At 35.5% G+C, this 18,832-nt stretch overlaps 1 protein-coding gene across 4 annotated transcripts in view; it reads right to left on the reverse strand.

Moving 5' to 3' along the window:
* The window catches only part of LOC108563798 (carbonic anhydrase-related protein 10), a 167,958-nt gene that overhangs the window by 67,172 nt on the left and 81,954 nt on the right, over window positions 1–18,832 (reverse strand). For all 4 annotated transcript variants that reach the window (XM_017922581.1, XM_017922579.1, XM_017922578.1 and 1 more), the window contains exon 3: window positions 16,304–16,354. In XM_017922581.1, coding sequence (XP_017778070.1) covers window positions 16,304–16,354 — 51 coding nt within the window. The remainder of the gene's footprint in view (window positions 1–16,303; window positions 16,355–18,832) is intronic.

Genomic DNA, 18,832 nt, shown 5'->3' on the forward strand with positions numbered 1-18,832 from the left:
TCCCCTTCTCTCTTCCAGCTTCAACCCTTGCACGTATTCTTACCAAAACCACAGCTCATTCCCTTCTTTTCACTCGCACAACATACACAAACAGAGAAAGAAACGCAACAAAGCTCACCCAGCTTTCTCTTCCCATTCTTCCTGCCTTCATAGATTTTTACATTTATATATCTAACGTTTCCGAGTCGCATCCGGCCCATTGTGCCGCAATAGAATGCATATAAAGGGAGGAGGAACCGGCGCGATAAATTACGGCGCGGCGCGAAGGAAGAAAGGACGAGACGGTGGAGGAGGAAGAGAAGAAAGACGCGGAATGGGAAAAGATGAAAAAATATATAAAAAGCACACACGCGAAAAGGAGGGAACGTCTGATTGTGGAGGGAGAGAGAAAGGAAAAATAAAACATCTTAATTGGTCCGAGAACGTTGCGTGACGACGTTATTCCATTGTTTTCTTATACCGGTGCGGAAAAAAAAATATACGAGAATGGGCGTTTTGGACGAGCGCTGATAAAACGACAGACAAGGGCAATCAATGTTGATTATGCTGTTTGATTCCTTTCCCTTCGTTCCTATTCTTGGCAGTCTAATTGACGAATTAGTTCTATAATAGAAGCGGATTTCTTCACCATCAAAAAAAATATTTAGTGCTAATAACTAATTTTTTGGGTCAATTCACTAATCTAATATAAAGATTAATAGAATAATTTATCAGATTAGTGAATCATAGCTTATAAAAATATCAATAACTTTGTAAATACTAGTTGCAGGAAAAAAATATGCAAGATTTTTAGATTTCTCTCGTCATTCTACAACTTTTTGTTAATTATCGTTTTGTTATCTGTAAATTTACTACTTTTTCGGTTAATATTTTAGTAGTTTCTCCAAGCCTATCATTACAGTATTAATACATTTACGAAATTATTATGAAATAGTAATATTTAATGTTAATATATTAATTATCATTGCATTATTTATTGTTAAATAAAATGTTGATCAATGGATATCTTTCAATATATTGATTTTAGAAAAATAATTTATTAGACTTTTCCTTTGATGTAGTGGTTATGTATGTGATGTTTCATTTTCGTATAAAAATATGTAAAGTTTAATTATTTTCCGGTCATACCGGAAAGGCAAATTTATGGCTTTAATATTTTCTTGCTATGTAATCTAAGTCATGCGTGTATTTTAAAATTGGCTATAGAATTAAATTGTGAATGGAACAGAGGGGGCAGGGAGAGATTAAATCGAAACCGATTAAGATGGAAAGAGTTGGGCAAATATGGTTGCATATACATATATATATATAGAGAGAGAGAGAGGGTTAGCCCCACGAGAAGCTTTTGATGATTTACGAGCCCCGATCGACAGGTCTGCCCTTTCCCTCTGTGTGTGTATGTATATATACATGCACGCACGTATACAAACATTATCGAATTTTTCCGTTCCCTCCGCCTGACGTGAAAATTAATATCCTAAACCCAAAAAAAATATACACACACAAGGAGATGTTTTCTCTCTTTTTTGTGTTTCCACGTATTTACACGCGGTCTCAATTTTCTTTCGGCGCTCGCTCTTTTTTTTTGGTTTGTACTTTCCGGAACATATTGAAAGCGCTCGTCAAAGCCGCCCCCGATATTAATGCACGGTATTTTCGAGTCAAACGAGGTGGTGGTGAATAGGATGCAAGGGACGGAGATGATTGGGATTTCGGGTTTCGGCATTAATTAAAACAGTTAAACCGGAAACGGTGTGTCGCGGTTTCGTTTATCGGCCCGGTCCGGTCCTATCCTCCTGCTACGAACGTTATTGTTTTCTCGCGGCCCGAGGGTTGACTAATCCTGCGCCTAATACTAAGGTCGGAAGTGATTGGTCTAATGCCGTTACGGACCGAAACTCCATTAATATTTTGGGGAATGCGGAAGTACCGGACAGGCAATTTGCGAAATGTACTGATGAGACAAACCCGAACAAAGGTGGATTCGACATTTCCAATTTTATTTTATTTTTTTTTTCAGTTTAGAGACATATTTGAAACGTCGCAAACGTCGGACGCAATTAAACAGAAAGTTTACTTTTAGAAATTCAATAGTGTTGTTATGACAATGATACAGCTTGTGATAATGGTATTTGATGCAAAAATGCAATGTGAACGTTAAAAAATACGGCACCATCTCTCGGAAAATTTCTTTCAATTAAGCGTTGACATTTAATACTACATTTGTTTTTCCAACGAAAACGAATCAGCAATATGGCACTACATTATACGCCATCTCGTGAGTCGATTTGAAGTATATAAAATTATGCGATACTTCGAAACAAAAAAAATGAATGATCGTAGATGGACGTCCAAAATGGGTGGATTCTGAACAAAAGGCGTCTCCGGACATTTTTATTGCAGTAATTTCATTTGAAAGTCAATGCTTCGATCAAATTTCCGCACGCATCGAATTTGAATATTTCCTACATATAGACCGTATTCCGAGTTCACCCTAAAAATTTTTTTTTTTCGTTTCATTCGGAACCCATCGTGTGGCCCCCCTCTAATCATTCCGGTTCCGGGCGTAGCATTTGAATATTTTTTCAATAAATCAAATTATCTAAAATTGAACGGTAATCGAGACAGCGGAACGCGAAACAGAAAAAAAAAATGTACACCAACGCGACCGACGATTTTATTTGATGGCCTCCTTTTGTCCGAGAACACCCCCGAACAAATACCGTTAATTTATTATGCCCGGATGGACAATTCTACTCGCCAAATTTCCCATTCATTTTGATGGCAAAGCCCCTTCATTAGTTTCCAAAATTTCTCTTCAACTCTATTCACAGTTACGTTTTGTATAGATTCAATACGCACACAGTTTTCAGTGATTATAACGGAAATCAAATCTGGCTTTTCAACTAGTATTTTGTAAAAATATAAACATATATACAAATATATTAGGAAACATTTGATTAAGTTTACTTTCGAAACGTTTGTAACTTTTTGAAAAGTATGCAATAAAACGCATAATTTCGTTGTTTATTAATTAAAGGTACGTAAAGCAAAAGAAATGCAAAAATGAAATATTCATTTTAGCTATAAAGTTTATTTTCAATTTTTTTTTCTCAACCGTGTAAAGGCTAAAACATGTACCAGATTTTTTACGTTTTTAACTTTCAAATACCATTTTTTTTTTCTTAAAAACAAATAAATAAAATGCATCGTCTATGCAACATATTTTCACCCACGACACACCAAAATTTAAACTATATAGATAGATATTTAGTTGATATAAACAATCTAGCCAAATCTTTGCCAAAACAATAAGTATTCATATTCAACTCTCATTTCTGCACATAGTATTCCAAATATTCGCGAATTTAGGGATCTTGATTTAATTATGTTCATGATTTTAATGCATTCATTTATCGTGTTCAAAAGTTTCTCTGGCAAATTCTTGACCATCAATGCTTCTAGATGTATGCAACAGTGTGTAAATAGTATTATCGGATTTTTTTGGACCGTTGAAAAATCATTTAGTTAGAATATTGTCTTATTTATAATTACAACGTATATAATTAAAAAAAAATCTGAGATTTTATTATGATGTTCTTGAATTAAATTTGTTGTTTACTTGTACTAATTAAGTTATAATAATGTCATCATTATGTGTTGCGTGATTGTGACGCAAATCGTAGGATCCTATATTTTTTACTTTGTTCGCTATGCATAAGGACTAAAGGGATAAAAAGTCGTGTAATGAAAAGACTTTTGGAGTTCGCGAAGCGGAATTCAAAATCAATAGAATAGGGCAGGATCCGTTTACGTGCCAACACATATCCCCTTTTTGACGAGGTGGAGGAGTATATGGGGGGATGGGGAGTTAAATTTAAGAGATCATGCAACGCAGGCATTTTCTCCGGAGCAGAACAATCCAGCCCGCCATGGTTTAATGCGATTCAATATGAAACTAAATAATGGCTGATGTAACGCTATTATGCAACACCAAAGACGCACTTGTCCATTCGGTTGCCTCAAAACAATAAAAAAAAGTAAGTGACAGTTTATCCCTCCCCGAAACGATAGTGCTTTGATGCAACAATATTATAATCGCCCGATTATCGAAGGAAAGATTCGATTTGTACCAACAAAAAGAAATGAAAAAGAGACTGAAAGTCCGAACGGCGTGAAATTGGAAACGTCCTCGTCCCGTATGATTGTCCATGTGTGACCCGCATCATATTTTTTTCCGCGCCAGAAAATTGCATCATTGCTCTTTCTCTGCTTCTTCTGTAACGCATCCATCGGTTTCTGGTGGATTGCTGCTGAAAATCTTAAATATCCGATTACAGCGTTGTCGGATGGATGAAAAGCAAAAACGTGTTTTCAAGTAGTTACTAGGCCATGAAAAGTTGAACGTCGACGGCGGAAGGTAAGGTTAATTAGTCTGTGGGGTCGAACGGGGTGTGCGGGTGGCCCTTTGTGCTCTGGTTGAAGGGGTGTGAGTTGAGAAAGGGGTTCGATTTTGCTTTGCGCGTGGCGTGCGAGTCAATCAAATTGAAAGGGGAGCGTTTCGGACGAAAGATGAACAAAAGAAAACAAGAAGAAAAGAGAAAAAATGAACAGAGAAGGTGAAAGAAGAAGTGAGACGATGAGCGTTACGTGAACACAGGATTACGTACAAGTTTAAGGTTCGTTCATTTCCTATCTTTCACTATGCCGTGATTGATGTGTGGTTAGCATAATATCGTAGAGCAAACGCCGAACGGCAAACGCTGGCTGGATAAGTTCACTTAAATTTCAACCGACGCACGAGGAAAAGAAAAAATAAGAAATCAAAATGTTGGCAGCATGTGTTAAACACGTACAGCCGCACGGATTGAAACGTAGAAGAAGGGAGAAAACAACAAAACAAAATAACTTTGAACACACGTCTGGTGGTAATTGGAAAACGGAGTTTTCATGCAAAATAATATATGGAAAACACCCGAGAATTAGTATTCAACTTATGAAAATACTCGATGTAATGTACACCGACAAATTAAGATCGTTTATAAAGCGATTTTGAATTTCTTGAACATTTTTTTTTATATACAAAAGTATTTTTTATAAGAACACGATTCAATTTATTGAATAATTTAATATAATAAATTTATTTTATGCTAACCAAAACCTAATTCAATTTTAGAAGTAAATTAACTGAGTTTAATGTAATATAATTTTAAATTTATTAAAAAAATCAATTGAATTTAGATTTCCTTAAAACATAATAACTAAGTACAGTAGAACCTGTTTTTGTGCGATCCTTTTTTATGAGGTTTTTATGTGAATTCCAACGCCGTTGGCACCATTGTAATGTTTTCTATCAGTGTGTATATATACAGCCATAATAAATTGTGCCACTACTCTTGCTAGACTTCGGTCCACCCTTGTTGTGCATCAACCTGCTTACAGCTGTAGTTGTTTCTGCCACTGTACTTATATGCTTGGCGTAGGTCAGGTGTCAATGACTTTCTTCGGTGTTATTTCTCTGCCTGATATTGAAAATTTTATTGGTCTTATTTTCCTACTTCAGTAGCACCGCTTCTGTTTTTCAGGCGCGAGTGTCAGGCCTCTCTGTGTTATTCAGTTCTGGATGTCGCATGTGGCTAAGTTTGCCTCTTCTGTCTTTGCTACCACCACTACTGCCAGGTCATCCGCATATGAAATGACTGTTATATCTGCAGGTTGATTGATCCTTAGCACTCCGTCATACGACTACGCCTAGCACTGATCACTGCGGAACTCCGCTATTTATTTGCATTTCATCTTCGCCTTGGGTTCTTGGGATCTTTACGGAGCGCTCGCTTAGATAGTTTCTTATAATTCTTTTTAGGTAGGTGGAAATTCCTCGTTTGTTTACCTCATTCATGATGGTCTTCCACTGTAATGAAAGCGTTTCTGACGTTCAGCGTCAGTAGTGCGCAGAACTTTCTCTTGCTCTTGTTGCCTGCTCTTGCGTCCTTAACTATATAAACCACTGCTTTTTATTGCGTCGATAGTAGACATGTCCTCTCGAAAACCATATAGTCTATCTGATAATCCCCCGCATCTACTGATTTCCTCCTTCAGTCGCTTTGTTAATAACTGTTCGTACAGCTTTCCCATTGTGTCGGTGAGGCATAACGGCCTAAACGATGATGCATTTTCTATAGACTTCCCTGTTTTTTTTATTAGTAGAAGCTTTGCGCTCTTCCATCTTTCTGGGAATTGTCCTTCTTTTTCAGATTTATTTAGTGCGCTTAAATTTATTTTTCCCTTACAGTTACCATAGTTATTATTCATGGTAAATAAGTGGTAGGTAAGGGAGTAAAATCATCATATCACTGTATTTCTCTCTTGTTATCTACGTTTTATACAGTGGCAACATAGTAATTTTGTTGAAATGTTTGGGTCTTCCTTGTTTACCAAATAAAAATCTCTAAGTGCAACATTTTCTTCCATGCCAAAAATGTGCGGTAAACCTCATCCAGCATATTTTCAGCCAATTTATAATTTTATAATAATAATATTTTTATATTTCTATTTCTTTTGACGTTATCTTGTTTACGATTTTGTTTTTAAGGCACTATAATGATTGCAATTTAAAAGTTGTTTTTAACTATGATTATCAGAATTGAACTTTCAAAAACAATATAGTAAAATTATTTTGATTACTTAATCAAGAAATCGTGCTCAATTGATTCTAAGACTATAATTATAAAAAAAGGAAATCTATATCTGTGTAAAATTAAGAATTAACTCATTTTTCTTTTTCAAAATTGGCTCATATATTAGCTTAATTTTACCTATATTTAATCTAATCTAAATATATTCTGACCTAAACATATCTTAATCTAACCCAACCAGAAGTGATTTATACCCTATCAATGTTACATTTATAAAAAGAAAACTGTAGCATCAAACAATGATAATGCATAATTCAAATGCGAGTGGACATGGAGTCCACGCAGCACGGTCCCTTTCACAACATCAAATATTCATCGTTTCGAAACTGCAATTAGGCCTGTGCCCATCGATTGAATCCACGCAATTCCCCGTTCCATCATTAAGGCCGCCGGTGCAACAAGAAAGCAATCGAGAACGCCTTCAGAAATCAATGCGCGTGCATTTCCTTTCATTATTTACTACATCCAAAGGATTCAGTTCCCTGCAGAAACTCATCAACAAAAAGAAAAAATAATAATAATAACAGTATTATATGACATCAAAATATTGAATCTATCATAAAATTGAACAATTTTATTTGATCTGAATGATGATCTGTTCGTTGTAAATGGCTCTGGCACACCGATACAATGCATTGTTTTTAAATACATTAGAACCTTGCAAGCATTTCGCTTAACGAGCAAAGTGAGTTATAACAAAAATGACGCTTAACAAGCGTTATGCGAAAATAACGAGTGACGAGCAGAAGAGAAGTCCAAGATTGTGAGTCTGCTACATCATGTTTGCAAATATAATTTACTGTAAAATAAAAACAAAAATCGGTACAAGTAATAAACAATTACCGATTCACTGATTATCCAATTCTGAATGGAAACAGTTCCTGGTGTTAGTAGTCATTCTATTTGCATCTTAGTGTTTTTGTGATAACACATATTTCCAAACTTGTATTTGGACGTGTTATTTGTGATTTTTTGCAAAATTTAATCAAACTTTTATCACCGAATAAAAAGCCAAAGAACAAAAATAACCTTAGATATGAAAAGCAAAATCATTAAAAAGTTATACTTTTTTTTTGGCATGGAACGCATTTATCGTATTTTACAGTAGTTTATTTGGGAAAAATTATTTCACTTAAAGAGTATTTCACTATACGAGTGAAAATCCAGAAATTCTGACACGGATTATACTCGTAATGCATTGAAATAACTGTATCTGTTCGAGGATTTCCTTAAGTTTTTCCTTTCTTTTCTCCGGCTTTGTTGGATCAGCGCTGGATCGACGACACGTGAGTCGGAGTGAGATATAAGAAGGGTGGTTTTTGGGGGAAACGGCGGATCGCATTAGAAAATGTCATGCGGCCGGCGGCCATCAGGACCACATGCCGTCATAACTCCGCGACGCGATGCCCTGCCATCATGTAAATTTTTTGCAATATTGCAGTATCCCTGATCGCCGGTCATTATATTAAAATTGTTTTACGAGTCCCGACCGTTTCGCAAAGGGCTCACATATCCACACACACACGTACAGAGAGAGAGAGACACACACACACACACACACGTTCACCCTGAATAAAAAAGATTACGTCAACGAGACGCAGAAAAGACAATCTCATGCACGCATCGAACGTCGTGTAATCAACAACAAATAATCAACTGGGTTCGCAGTAACAACGTAGACGAGACGATATTGAGTGTTAATATAATTAAATAGACTCAATTAAGTAATGGAACATTGAGTTTTCCATCTACAAAACACACGTAATTTTGCATATCTGAAACTTATTTATGAACTTTTCGAAATTGCACATTGTAATTTCCAATTTACAAATTTCTAACAAGCAACAGAAAACTTATTTCAACGAAGTTTATTAATATGAAAATTAACATTGTTATATAAATATAATTATGTGTAAATTAAAAAATATTTTCGATTTTGCAATAAAAAATAACATTTTTCTTGAATTGTACATTCATTGAGATTTAATATTTTGTCTTTATTATTTGATTAGATAGACTTTAACATACTATTATTACATAAATAGAGTAAATAAATTGGAATTAAAAATAATATTTCCGTACTTTTTATTCTAAATAAATAAATTTATTATGGGTGAAATCAGAACACGGTAAATGAAAACAATAATAAAATGTGAATTTGAATGACGGTTATTTGATGAGGATTATATGATTCTTCCAATTACGTACAAGTGTTTTGAGAGAAAAAAGAAGGAAATATGAAGATCGTGTAGGGAAAGAAAGGAATAAGTTTCTTGCAATTGCCTGACGGTAACAAGCAATAAAGTGGACGACGCCAGTGGAGAGAAAGGACGAAGGAAGGGAATTATCGGATGGTGGTCGTTTCAGAGTCGTCGGTCGGGTTGGCTCTGGGGGAGAAGACAGTCGAGAGTCGACTGCGGATTGAGGGTTGCGCCCGGCGCCTCCACCGACCGACCGGTCTCAGAACTATAATATAAACGTTACACGATTACATTAGGGCCGCCCCGGGCGGCTCTCTCATAACGCGCCCACTTGAATTTCATTCCCCCTTCCTTCTTGTCGACATCAAAATTAACAATTACATGACGAGGAAGACGACGACGAAGACAACGGCAGCAACGGAGGCGGCTTATTATTAAAGTTGGAGAGATTTCTCTTGCTCTCGCTCCCACATCGCATCGCATCGATCCCTGCTCTTCACCCCGCGTTACATCATCCATCCGTGCCACTCGCCGGATGTGGTATTTGGAGAGGAAGCCCTTTGATTCCATTATTCGCACACTCGTGTCTGGATCCTTCTCGGGCAAACACACTTTGCACCCGGCTTTTTGATGTTTGATCATCCATACATCTCTTTCTCTCTCACTTGGTTTTTCCCTTTTCCTTGATTCTTTTTATTTTATGACCTATTAGTATGTTTTGAAATTTTCAAAACCGTACTGTAATGAATCCAAATTGTATAGTATATTGTAGAGTCTATTAAATTCTGCACATGAATAAAATTGGATTGAAAATTTAATTAAATAAATGAATTTCATATGCTCTTCCCCCACACAAAATACTACTTTTAATTATATAACATTTGCTTGCAATTACTTAAGCGCACGTAAATAAATGTCATTAGATTGACAAATTTAAATTAATAATATATTTGCAAGCGCCATTTGAATATCCATTTGGAATTAATTTATTGATTGAGAACTATCAATAACGATTCTAAAATAATTAATTTTACATTTTCTCAATTATCATTGCGTCTTTATTTTTTATTGTTGTCTTATGGTGTTGTCTTTATGTGGGTAATGAAGATAAATAGTAAAGATAAATTAGATGTTGCTGAGGCTGTGATAAATTGTAGAGCATTGGGATTCGAAAATAATTATCCTCCCTGAAAGCGATGTCTTGTTGGTTTGCGAGTGGGTTGGCGAAACAAAGGGTGGCCGAGGAAGAGAAAAAAAAAAGAAAGCAGCTAGAGAAAATAATAAGAAAAAAAGGGAAGGAAGGTGCAGAAATAAGGGAAAGATTCCGAGATGGAGTGTTATTTCGGTGCGGTCGAGTAAAAGACGTCGGTCGGTGCGCCTCCCGCACGAAACCAATTTCCAACTAATCGCCATCCCTTTGTCCCAGGCCGCTATCCCGAGGTGATGCTAATCGGGTCCACCTGGGGGAATCCCACAACCTCCGCATCACCCCTCGTAAACCCCGCACGCACCCCTTCACCGTGTACACCCGCCGATCATTTATCTTTTGTTTCGTCAAGCCTCCTCCTTCCGAATGAGATCTTTTGTTGTCGGCACGTTTTTGTATATATATATATTTATTTTTTTGTTTTCTTTTCGTTGTTTCTCCGCTCTCGCGATTTCCAGGGTCAGATTTACATGTAGCTAACTGATTAAACCGGAAAAACAAAAGCGACCAAAAAAAAAACAATAACAACAAGAAGTGCGGATGGAAGATCTGGCAATTAGTGGCGGTATGCAGGGAGGACGGCTGAAGGGTGGCTTCGGTGATGGTGGTCTCTACATCCATCCCCCCATCCTATCCTATCCCCTCGCTCGCCCGCACAAAGCGCATTCAGCGGTGAAATAATTACCTGTCAACTATTAACACCTCACTTAATCTACAATACTAGTATCTACATGTCACTGTCGCCAAATCCCATAAATTCTGGTGTGCGTTTTAAACGGCCGCCCGGGATAATTGTTTAAAAAGATCACACACACATACATACACTGAGAATGGGAACAACGACGACAGACTAATTGCGACCATCCATTTGCCAAGCGGAATTCCATGGAACATCATTTCAGTTGATTTCCTCCACATAATTTGTAAAACATTTATACAACAATTTATTATCTTTCCTACAATCCTCACTCCTCATATGCACACATTCTACATTTTATACATTCCAAATTCTATAATTTATTTAATATTCTCTAATATAATTTGAATATTTAGCTAATAACTCTTTTAACGCAAACAGACTTATTTTATTTTAGAGTGTATTCCGGGTCGAAATGACCAGTTTATAGCAAAAATGTTCTTGAAATATCATGAATATTTGGATTTCAAAGTGTAATAACGTTGTTTACCTCTTTACCAATTCTCATATACAGTATGCGACAAGAAAACAGCAACGTTTTGTGACATATGCAAAAAACAATTGGTTCTACATAGTCAAAAATATGTCCAGATTATTTTGAGCAATACAATCAGTTTTAAATGGTGTTAAATTTATTAAATAAAAAAAATAATCTGTTTTTGTTGTAAAAATGAATACATTGTTCTATTTTTATTTTTTTATAATCGGGTCATTTTGACACATACGTAGTACGGGTTAAAATGACTTTTATTTTATTTATTTGACGTAGTAGTTAGTAGTTAAGTATGCATTTTCGGAAATAATTAAATAACAATGCCAGTTGCTACCATAAAGCGTCTTTGGTGACGCCAGCGTTCTGTCATTATAAAAATGAAGTCCTTAACAACTATCACCATATGCAATATGGCAATAATAAAACGTTCGACTATCTCTTTTAACATATAGTTTTGATAGTTTGAAGTCAACTGATTTAATAGAGGAAATTGGAAATGTGTTTTTCCAATTATGGTCCCCTAGTAAATCTCAAGATGAAAAAGCGCACATTTCTCAATTAGATAGAAGGGCCGAACAGAGCCGTTATCTATCGGGTCTAAGCGGCAGCTGTAATTGGCGTTTAAACGGTTTTATAATAATGATCGATTGGGCTTAATTAACAATTACTTTGTTCGTTAATTCAATTAGAGACAGAATGCGGGTGTATCTATTGAGTATCGCGGATGGCGATGACAGCTTTGTGAACCTCAGGTATCTAAACGGGTAATGGCTTTGTTATCCGACATCGAGGGCGGCGAACGAACAGGAGGTGGAGGAGGAGGCTACGTTGGCATCGGCGGTCGGAGGACGAATTAAGAGAAGGGGGTGACAAGATATATGTTAGCTACCCGCACCGCAGCCATGCATTATAATAAACAAACGCACAGGCGCACGCCTCTGTCGCCACCCCTCTCCAAAACAATGTCGTGCGGATCGCTAATTGCAAGTAACTAATGCAATAAATTTACTATATTTAGTTTACTTGAGACGCATTTTCGGACCCGAATATAATTAGATTAATGCCAATAACGCTTCTAATTCGAATTAAATGTGCGCTCATTAAAACTTTACGCCCGAAACCCAAATCCATATTAATTCAACTGCTTTGTCGCTTCGAAATCCCCAAATGGTTTAAACAAAACCCAACCTATTAATACACATAAACGGACCATCTACAAATTATAATTTTTATATATAATTTTATTTATCGAAAGCGCATTGCCAAATTTGACCTCCTTCAACCTTCAAACCAAAAAACAAATGACGCCATCTTGTGACCACATCATAAAACATCAACAATTGACTGCGTCGCTGCAGATATTAATTGGTTGGTATATATTTTATCAGATTCTTTTAATTGGATTTGAAGCGAGATTGGACTCAATTAAGAAGTTTTGCTACGTCGAAACTTCGATACCAACGTAAAGTAGTCGGGATTAGAACTTCGTCTTTGCGGTTTAAAAGAATACCAACGTCGGTTCTTTTTTTCCTCTTGATTTGCACCGCATCATTTTGAAAAGCAAAATAAAGGACGAATTGCCGTGGAGTGCGGTTTATTAACCGAAATTATTTTCGCTGAATGGAACATAATAACAGTTAAACGTTTAATTGGTTGAGTTGAACAAAAAAAAATGCCGGCGCGTAAAGTATGAGCTTAATCCGCCCGGTTATGACAATTAATAGAGAACTGTAATGGCGAAAGTGAAAATAATTATATGGACCGGACAGCAGCGAAAAGAGTAAATAAATTTAAAAAAAAAATGCGAACAAAAAATATAGAGAGAGAGCGAGTCCATGATCCGCGTAACAACATTAAAGCCGGGTGAATGTGTGTGTGAGAGAGATAGGGTAGGTCCAATTGTAATTACAGTTAATTGGGCTGCAGCTGAAGGGCTGCAAAAATGCTGCCAACCCTGCAGAACCAATTCATTTTAATGGTAATTATATTATTAAAAGTTGGCACAATTGGAACGCTCCACCTAGATCGAGTGGACACGTTGCACACGTGGCTAGCAATTATCATAATTAATAATTAATCCGTTTCAATTAGGCTCGATTTTGCGAATTAATTGTTCAAGATCGGTCCGATTTTTGCACAAACCACAACGGCTTCTCATTGAATATTTATGGATGCATTAATAGAATTCAATTAGCGGGGATGAATGTCGAGAGTTGCTCTAATCGGCGCGAAATTTAAAAATATGCGGATTGATTAATCGTGAATATTTCATGACCATTGGAATTTGCCTACACTCAAATTCGATTTAGGACTTTAGGATTACGTGTAACAGGCTAATGATTTATTTAGCTCGGCTAAAACAAAAGCATGTTTGTGTATTTTGGTTTTATCAATTAATATTTATCTTCTAAATATCATCCTATTTTTCTTTAAAAGTTTTGTTTGATATTTTTGTTTGAAAAGTCAATATTCGTGGTCGGTTCAGCCTCACACCACTGTGTTAATTTTTGTGGGAAAAATTCATTTGATATTCGTCCTTTTTAATGTTCATCTTCCTCTCAGATTACTGATGAATATTCTAGTTCCACTATATTGTTATAAATAAAGTTTATTTTTATTATATTAGAAGAATATATAAAATGAATACAAAATTCAACATATTGCATAGTTCAATAAAAAAAGAAAGAAAACATTCCAAACTATTGTAGCGTAACGTGCATTGATCCACAAAAGCATAAAACATACAGCAACATCAGATATGGCGATGGAAACAATGACAAAAAAAAAAGAATAATAAATCTGTGAAACAACAAAACAAAATAAAACAAACGAGCGACGGCTAGGCGCGAGACAATAAATCAATGTATATTGAGTTGATTTTCATTAGACACGTGTCACAGTGTGTGTCACGAAAAAAAGTAAATAAAACAAATAATGAAAAATGAAATAATATTTGAAATTTTCCCCGAACAACTAGTTATAGAAAGAATGCACAAATAACATAAATGTTACATTAATATTTTTACTAGTTTAACCTAATTTAATATAACCTAAAATTTATTTTCACATAGTATATTATATTAGATGAAATGCAAAAATTTAATAATCATTTTGATTGTATCTTTTCGAAGTTAATACTTTTTATATTCGATTTAAATTGTTTACAATAATAAATAACAACAATTAATAAACTAATTGTATTTTACATTATTTCTTTTTGTTAAGGTTTATTATGAATAAGTTTTCGGGAACTTGATTGTCGGAATTTCTCTATTCACATTTATATTCTTTTTACTCGTTTTGGACTGTGTTATTTTTTTCTTTTTTTCTGACGTTGTCACCAAATCGAGTCGGATTTCGTTCCGCAAAAGTATAAGTGTATAAGTTACATTAAAAAGTTTTTTAAAGCTCGTGAGATTTTTCCAGTAGTTTTGGCATCGAACAATTTTGCAGGGTACGGATTCGAGGGAGGGCGTCGCGACGGCCACCGTCGTTCCTTCATTCCTTAATGTGACATCGAAACTCCATATAACTTGTCCAACTGTCCACGACTTATATATATATATATATATTTCTCCCCCTCAATTCATATAGATATATCCGATGACGAAGGACGAAAAGAAAAAAGAAAACGTTTTCTTTGTTCTTCCAGTTTTCCGTTCTTACTTCTCTTGCGTTTATATTGATTTATTGGCGTCGCGACGCATAAACATATTAATTTTTAATTTTTATCACTGAAATTACTTTGTTCCTTGAGCTCGGTCACGCTCACATCCAACTTTTCCTTCATTACTTATTGAGCGAAGCAATCACAATTTTCTTTTGCATTTTTTAACGCCCTCTATCGCATTCGATTATTCTCTATTCAATAATTAAATAGTTTTTATCTTTCTTATATTTTTATGTAATATTTTTTAAATAAGATAATCTAATTTATTCTAATTTCATATTACACAAAATACATTTAATATAATTCCAGATAAATAGACAATGTACATTTCCATAAATAACACCAAATAACCTCTGCAAAACAGAATTTATAATTAAAACTAATTGAAGGACATCTATTGTCAATGTCAGATATTAAATTAACAGAATAAATTATGCAATCAAAGCTGCAATTAGACGGCTCAATATATAGAACTTATATAAAAGTTTCTGATTAGTAAAATGCAAATTTTACAAAAATAAATACTGTCTATTCCACTTAATTGTCGCTTATTATCGACAATCCCTAAAGAACGACAACAAACCCGAAGAAATAACCAAAAAATACTCCGCTTTTTCGGGACAATATTCCGTTTAATTGGGACAGTAATCCTGTGTGAATTTCCGTGGCACCGGATTACAAAAACAATAATCCTGTAGCATTTGTGGATCTTTGGATAATTGGGCCAGGCGATTAATCTGAATTATGTGTAATCACCTGTATTACTAAAATATTCTACAATATCAAAAGTACTATTCACTTAATAATACCCTAATATCATACAATAAGCTCTATACTATGAAAGAGAAGAGGACATCTGTTAACTAAATATGTAATTACTTTTTGTAGGAAACACTAACAATCAGAGCCGTATGGTAGATTTTATCAGTACGATGCAAGTCTTTAAAATGCCGCCACTTAAATCCAACATTTTTTACCGCTTACAATGTTTAAAATATATGTGTGAGCGGATCAAGGACCTGATGTATAAAATAAGAACATACTTATAAACATATGAGTAATAAATAATGAAACTACATTTAAAAATGTTTTACTAATGATCATCATCATTGAAATTGTACATTATAAATTACGTTAAAAGCCTCTCGCGTGAAAACTTGATATTCGTATTACCAGAGTTCCCGTTATTGTAACGAATTTATTTAAAAACAGTGAGATCTACAAATAGTTGTAATTATTAGTAATAGATAGAATTGTTCGTGTTGCTTCAGAAAGCAGGACAATTACTTAAAATTGTTGTGAAAATGCATAAATATTATTAATAATTATCGTTTGCTTACCGGAGATGCCGTCGTAGGTCCACCATTCCTCCCAACTGACGGCGGTGACAGCTGAAAAAAAAAACAACAGAATTAAGCACACGAAACAGCGCAGTTGAAAGGATGACTATTTCGGTCACGATGACAATAATTGATGCATGTAAACCCATATTTTGCCGGCTTTGGAGCACGAGGATTAGCACGGGTACCTAGCACGTATCTCATTTTTAATCCGGATTATCCTCATCGCTCTTTTTCTCACCCCTCGCCAATCTCTCTGTCTTTCTTTCACACTCCAACATAAACAAATCTCGATTTCCACGCTAGAACCCTCCTTCGTCTCTCTCTATCCACATACATATTATTTTCGGCGTCGCGACGCTCTCGCCCCTTGCGGGCGCAAATCCCGACGCCGTCTATTTGTCAAGTGGTTTAGCCCGCTCGATCCGCTTTACAAAATATTATCAATGTAGATTACACCGTTTTCACGATACGCGCAAACGTTTTTTCTTCTTATTTCAACCCCCCCTTTTAAACCCGAAATAATTCCAATGGAATAGATCTGTTTTTTTCGCACTCATGACTACAAGTCTTATTTTTTTCTTAAATGTCTTGTGTACTCACAAGATGCGACCTTAAAGTAATAAGAAGATGAGACAGGAAAACAATATAACGTCGCATAAATATCTATCCATCAAAGTTTTTTCATTTGCATGAAAAAAACTTTAATTTTCACGTAATATATAAAATATAAAATGCCACGTGGCATATAAAGTATATTGTTAATTCTCCACGGCTCTATTTCTGTCACCCTTTCGATGTTTGTCGACCAAAAAATGGATTTTATTATTGATGAGATTCAAACCTGCCAACTTTAGTTATTGTATGTTATTAGTATTCGTATATTGATTTCGATCAGTAATATCAACTTAAGTAATCTATTACAAGTTTTTAAATGGATTCTCTTGACGTTGATAATAAACTGACAGATATAGCGTCTACCAACTTAAATAATTTTAAATCAACATATTTAAATTTCAAGTGATGATTTCATGTAGATATTTACTATTATGTTTTTATTTTCAATATGAACTGAAGGAGATGCAGAAATTGCATTTAGTCCAATAATAGATGGCGTTCTTTTTCTTTGGACATATTCCGATATGGGATGGCAGCGGTGGTGGTCTCCGGCGAGGTGTGAGGTTTTCAGACGCAAACTAATTTGCTGGAAATGCACACGGCGTAATCCCGGAGAAAACCATCGGAAGTTCCGGCCTCTAATTCAACTTGACTGGCACCAACGGCAATCTAATTTACTTCCGTTCTTCCGTGGAATAATGAACGCTCCCACTTTTATCTAAATTGATACCCGACCCACCGTCCTCCGTGCATCTGACAAACTTCAGAACATGCATCCTCCACTCGTACCATCCCCAATCCCCAAAGCTCCCAAAAAGCAAATCACTTATAATCACTTCCTAATGTCTGTTGATTGTCACCAAAGATCCTTGCGAAGGAAACATATTATTCTACTTATTTTACACAATATGCATCCCGAGCATAAATAATGAGTGAGGCCTCAGACATAAGAAAAAAATGTATGAAAAAAATTCAAATTTTCATAAAAAAGATGCATTTGTAAAAATTCCATCGATAGATGTCGTACTGTATCAAAAAATTATTTGAAGTGTAAACAACAACTAGTTTGACGTAACGGCCGGATTGAGATTTTTTTGCGGAAAGATTCTATACGAACTTGCGGTTACGAGATGAAGAGAGACACACGGGTTTAAAAGGGATATTGGGGTGAGGCGGCATGGGGAATTGGAAGGTGGGTGTCATCCCGATCCCGTCCCTCCTCCGCATAACCGACCCGGCACTATTTTCCCGTCACGTCTTTATTATATCCTTCCCAGGGGACGCACAAAATGTTACATAACTTCTTGTAAAAGTCGCCCCTCCGCAGAGAGAAAACAACTTCGGCTTCTCTTCCACTGTTGATTTTTATTTTCATTTCTCGACCTCTGCGCCATAGAGAAAGAGACGACTCTCATATACACAGGATAAAAGAGAGGAAAAGAGAAACACACGAAAACCGTAACCTTACCATTCCATTTCAATCGAACAATACCGATGTAGGGAAAGAAATTGGGTTGGAAAAAGAGTAAAAAGTGCACGTCTCGGAAATTAATAAAATTACGTTTGACGTGCGAAGGAGGAAGAATGAAGTAAATAGGTGAGGTTAATAGTGGAAGGGTTAGATGAAGGAAGGCACGACGACGAAAAAGAGTAATAAAATTGTCGTTAACTTCTTCTCGCATTAACCTCGATACGAACTTTAATATACATTTATGATATTAATATATTTTATTTAATCCGCTTTCAGATTATGATTCGGGAACAGGAAAACCCAAAAGCAATGTGGATGGTTTCACATCAACGGCGGCTTCGTTTTAGTTTAATGTTCATTTGGATTCGACCGTAATAAAAATTTCCAACAACTTCAATTGTTATAAATTCATACAATCCTATTATACTATTAAAACAAAA

This window comes from Nicrophorus vespilloides, unplaced genomic scaffold, assembly GCF_001412225.1.
Source record: "Nicrophorus vespilloides isolate i.1.1-1 unplaced genomic scaffold, Nicve_v1.0, whole genome shotgun sequence".
In the NCBI taxonomy this organism is placed as follows: domain Eukaryota; kingdom Metazoa; phylum Arthropoda; class Insecta; order Coleoptera; family Silphidae; genus Nicrophorus; species Nicrophorus vespilloides.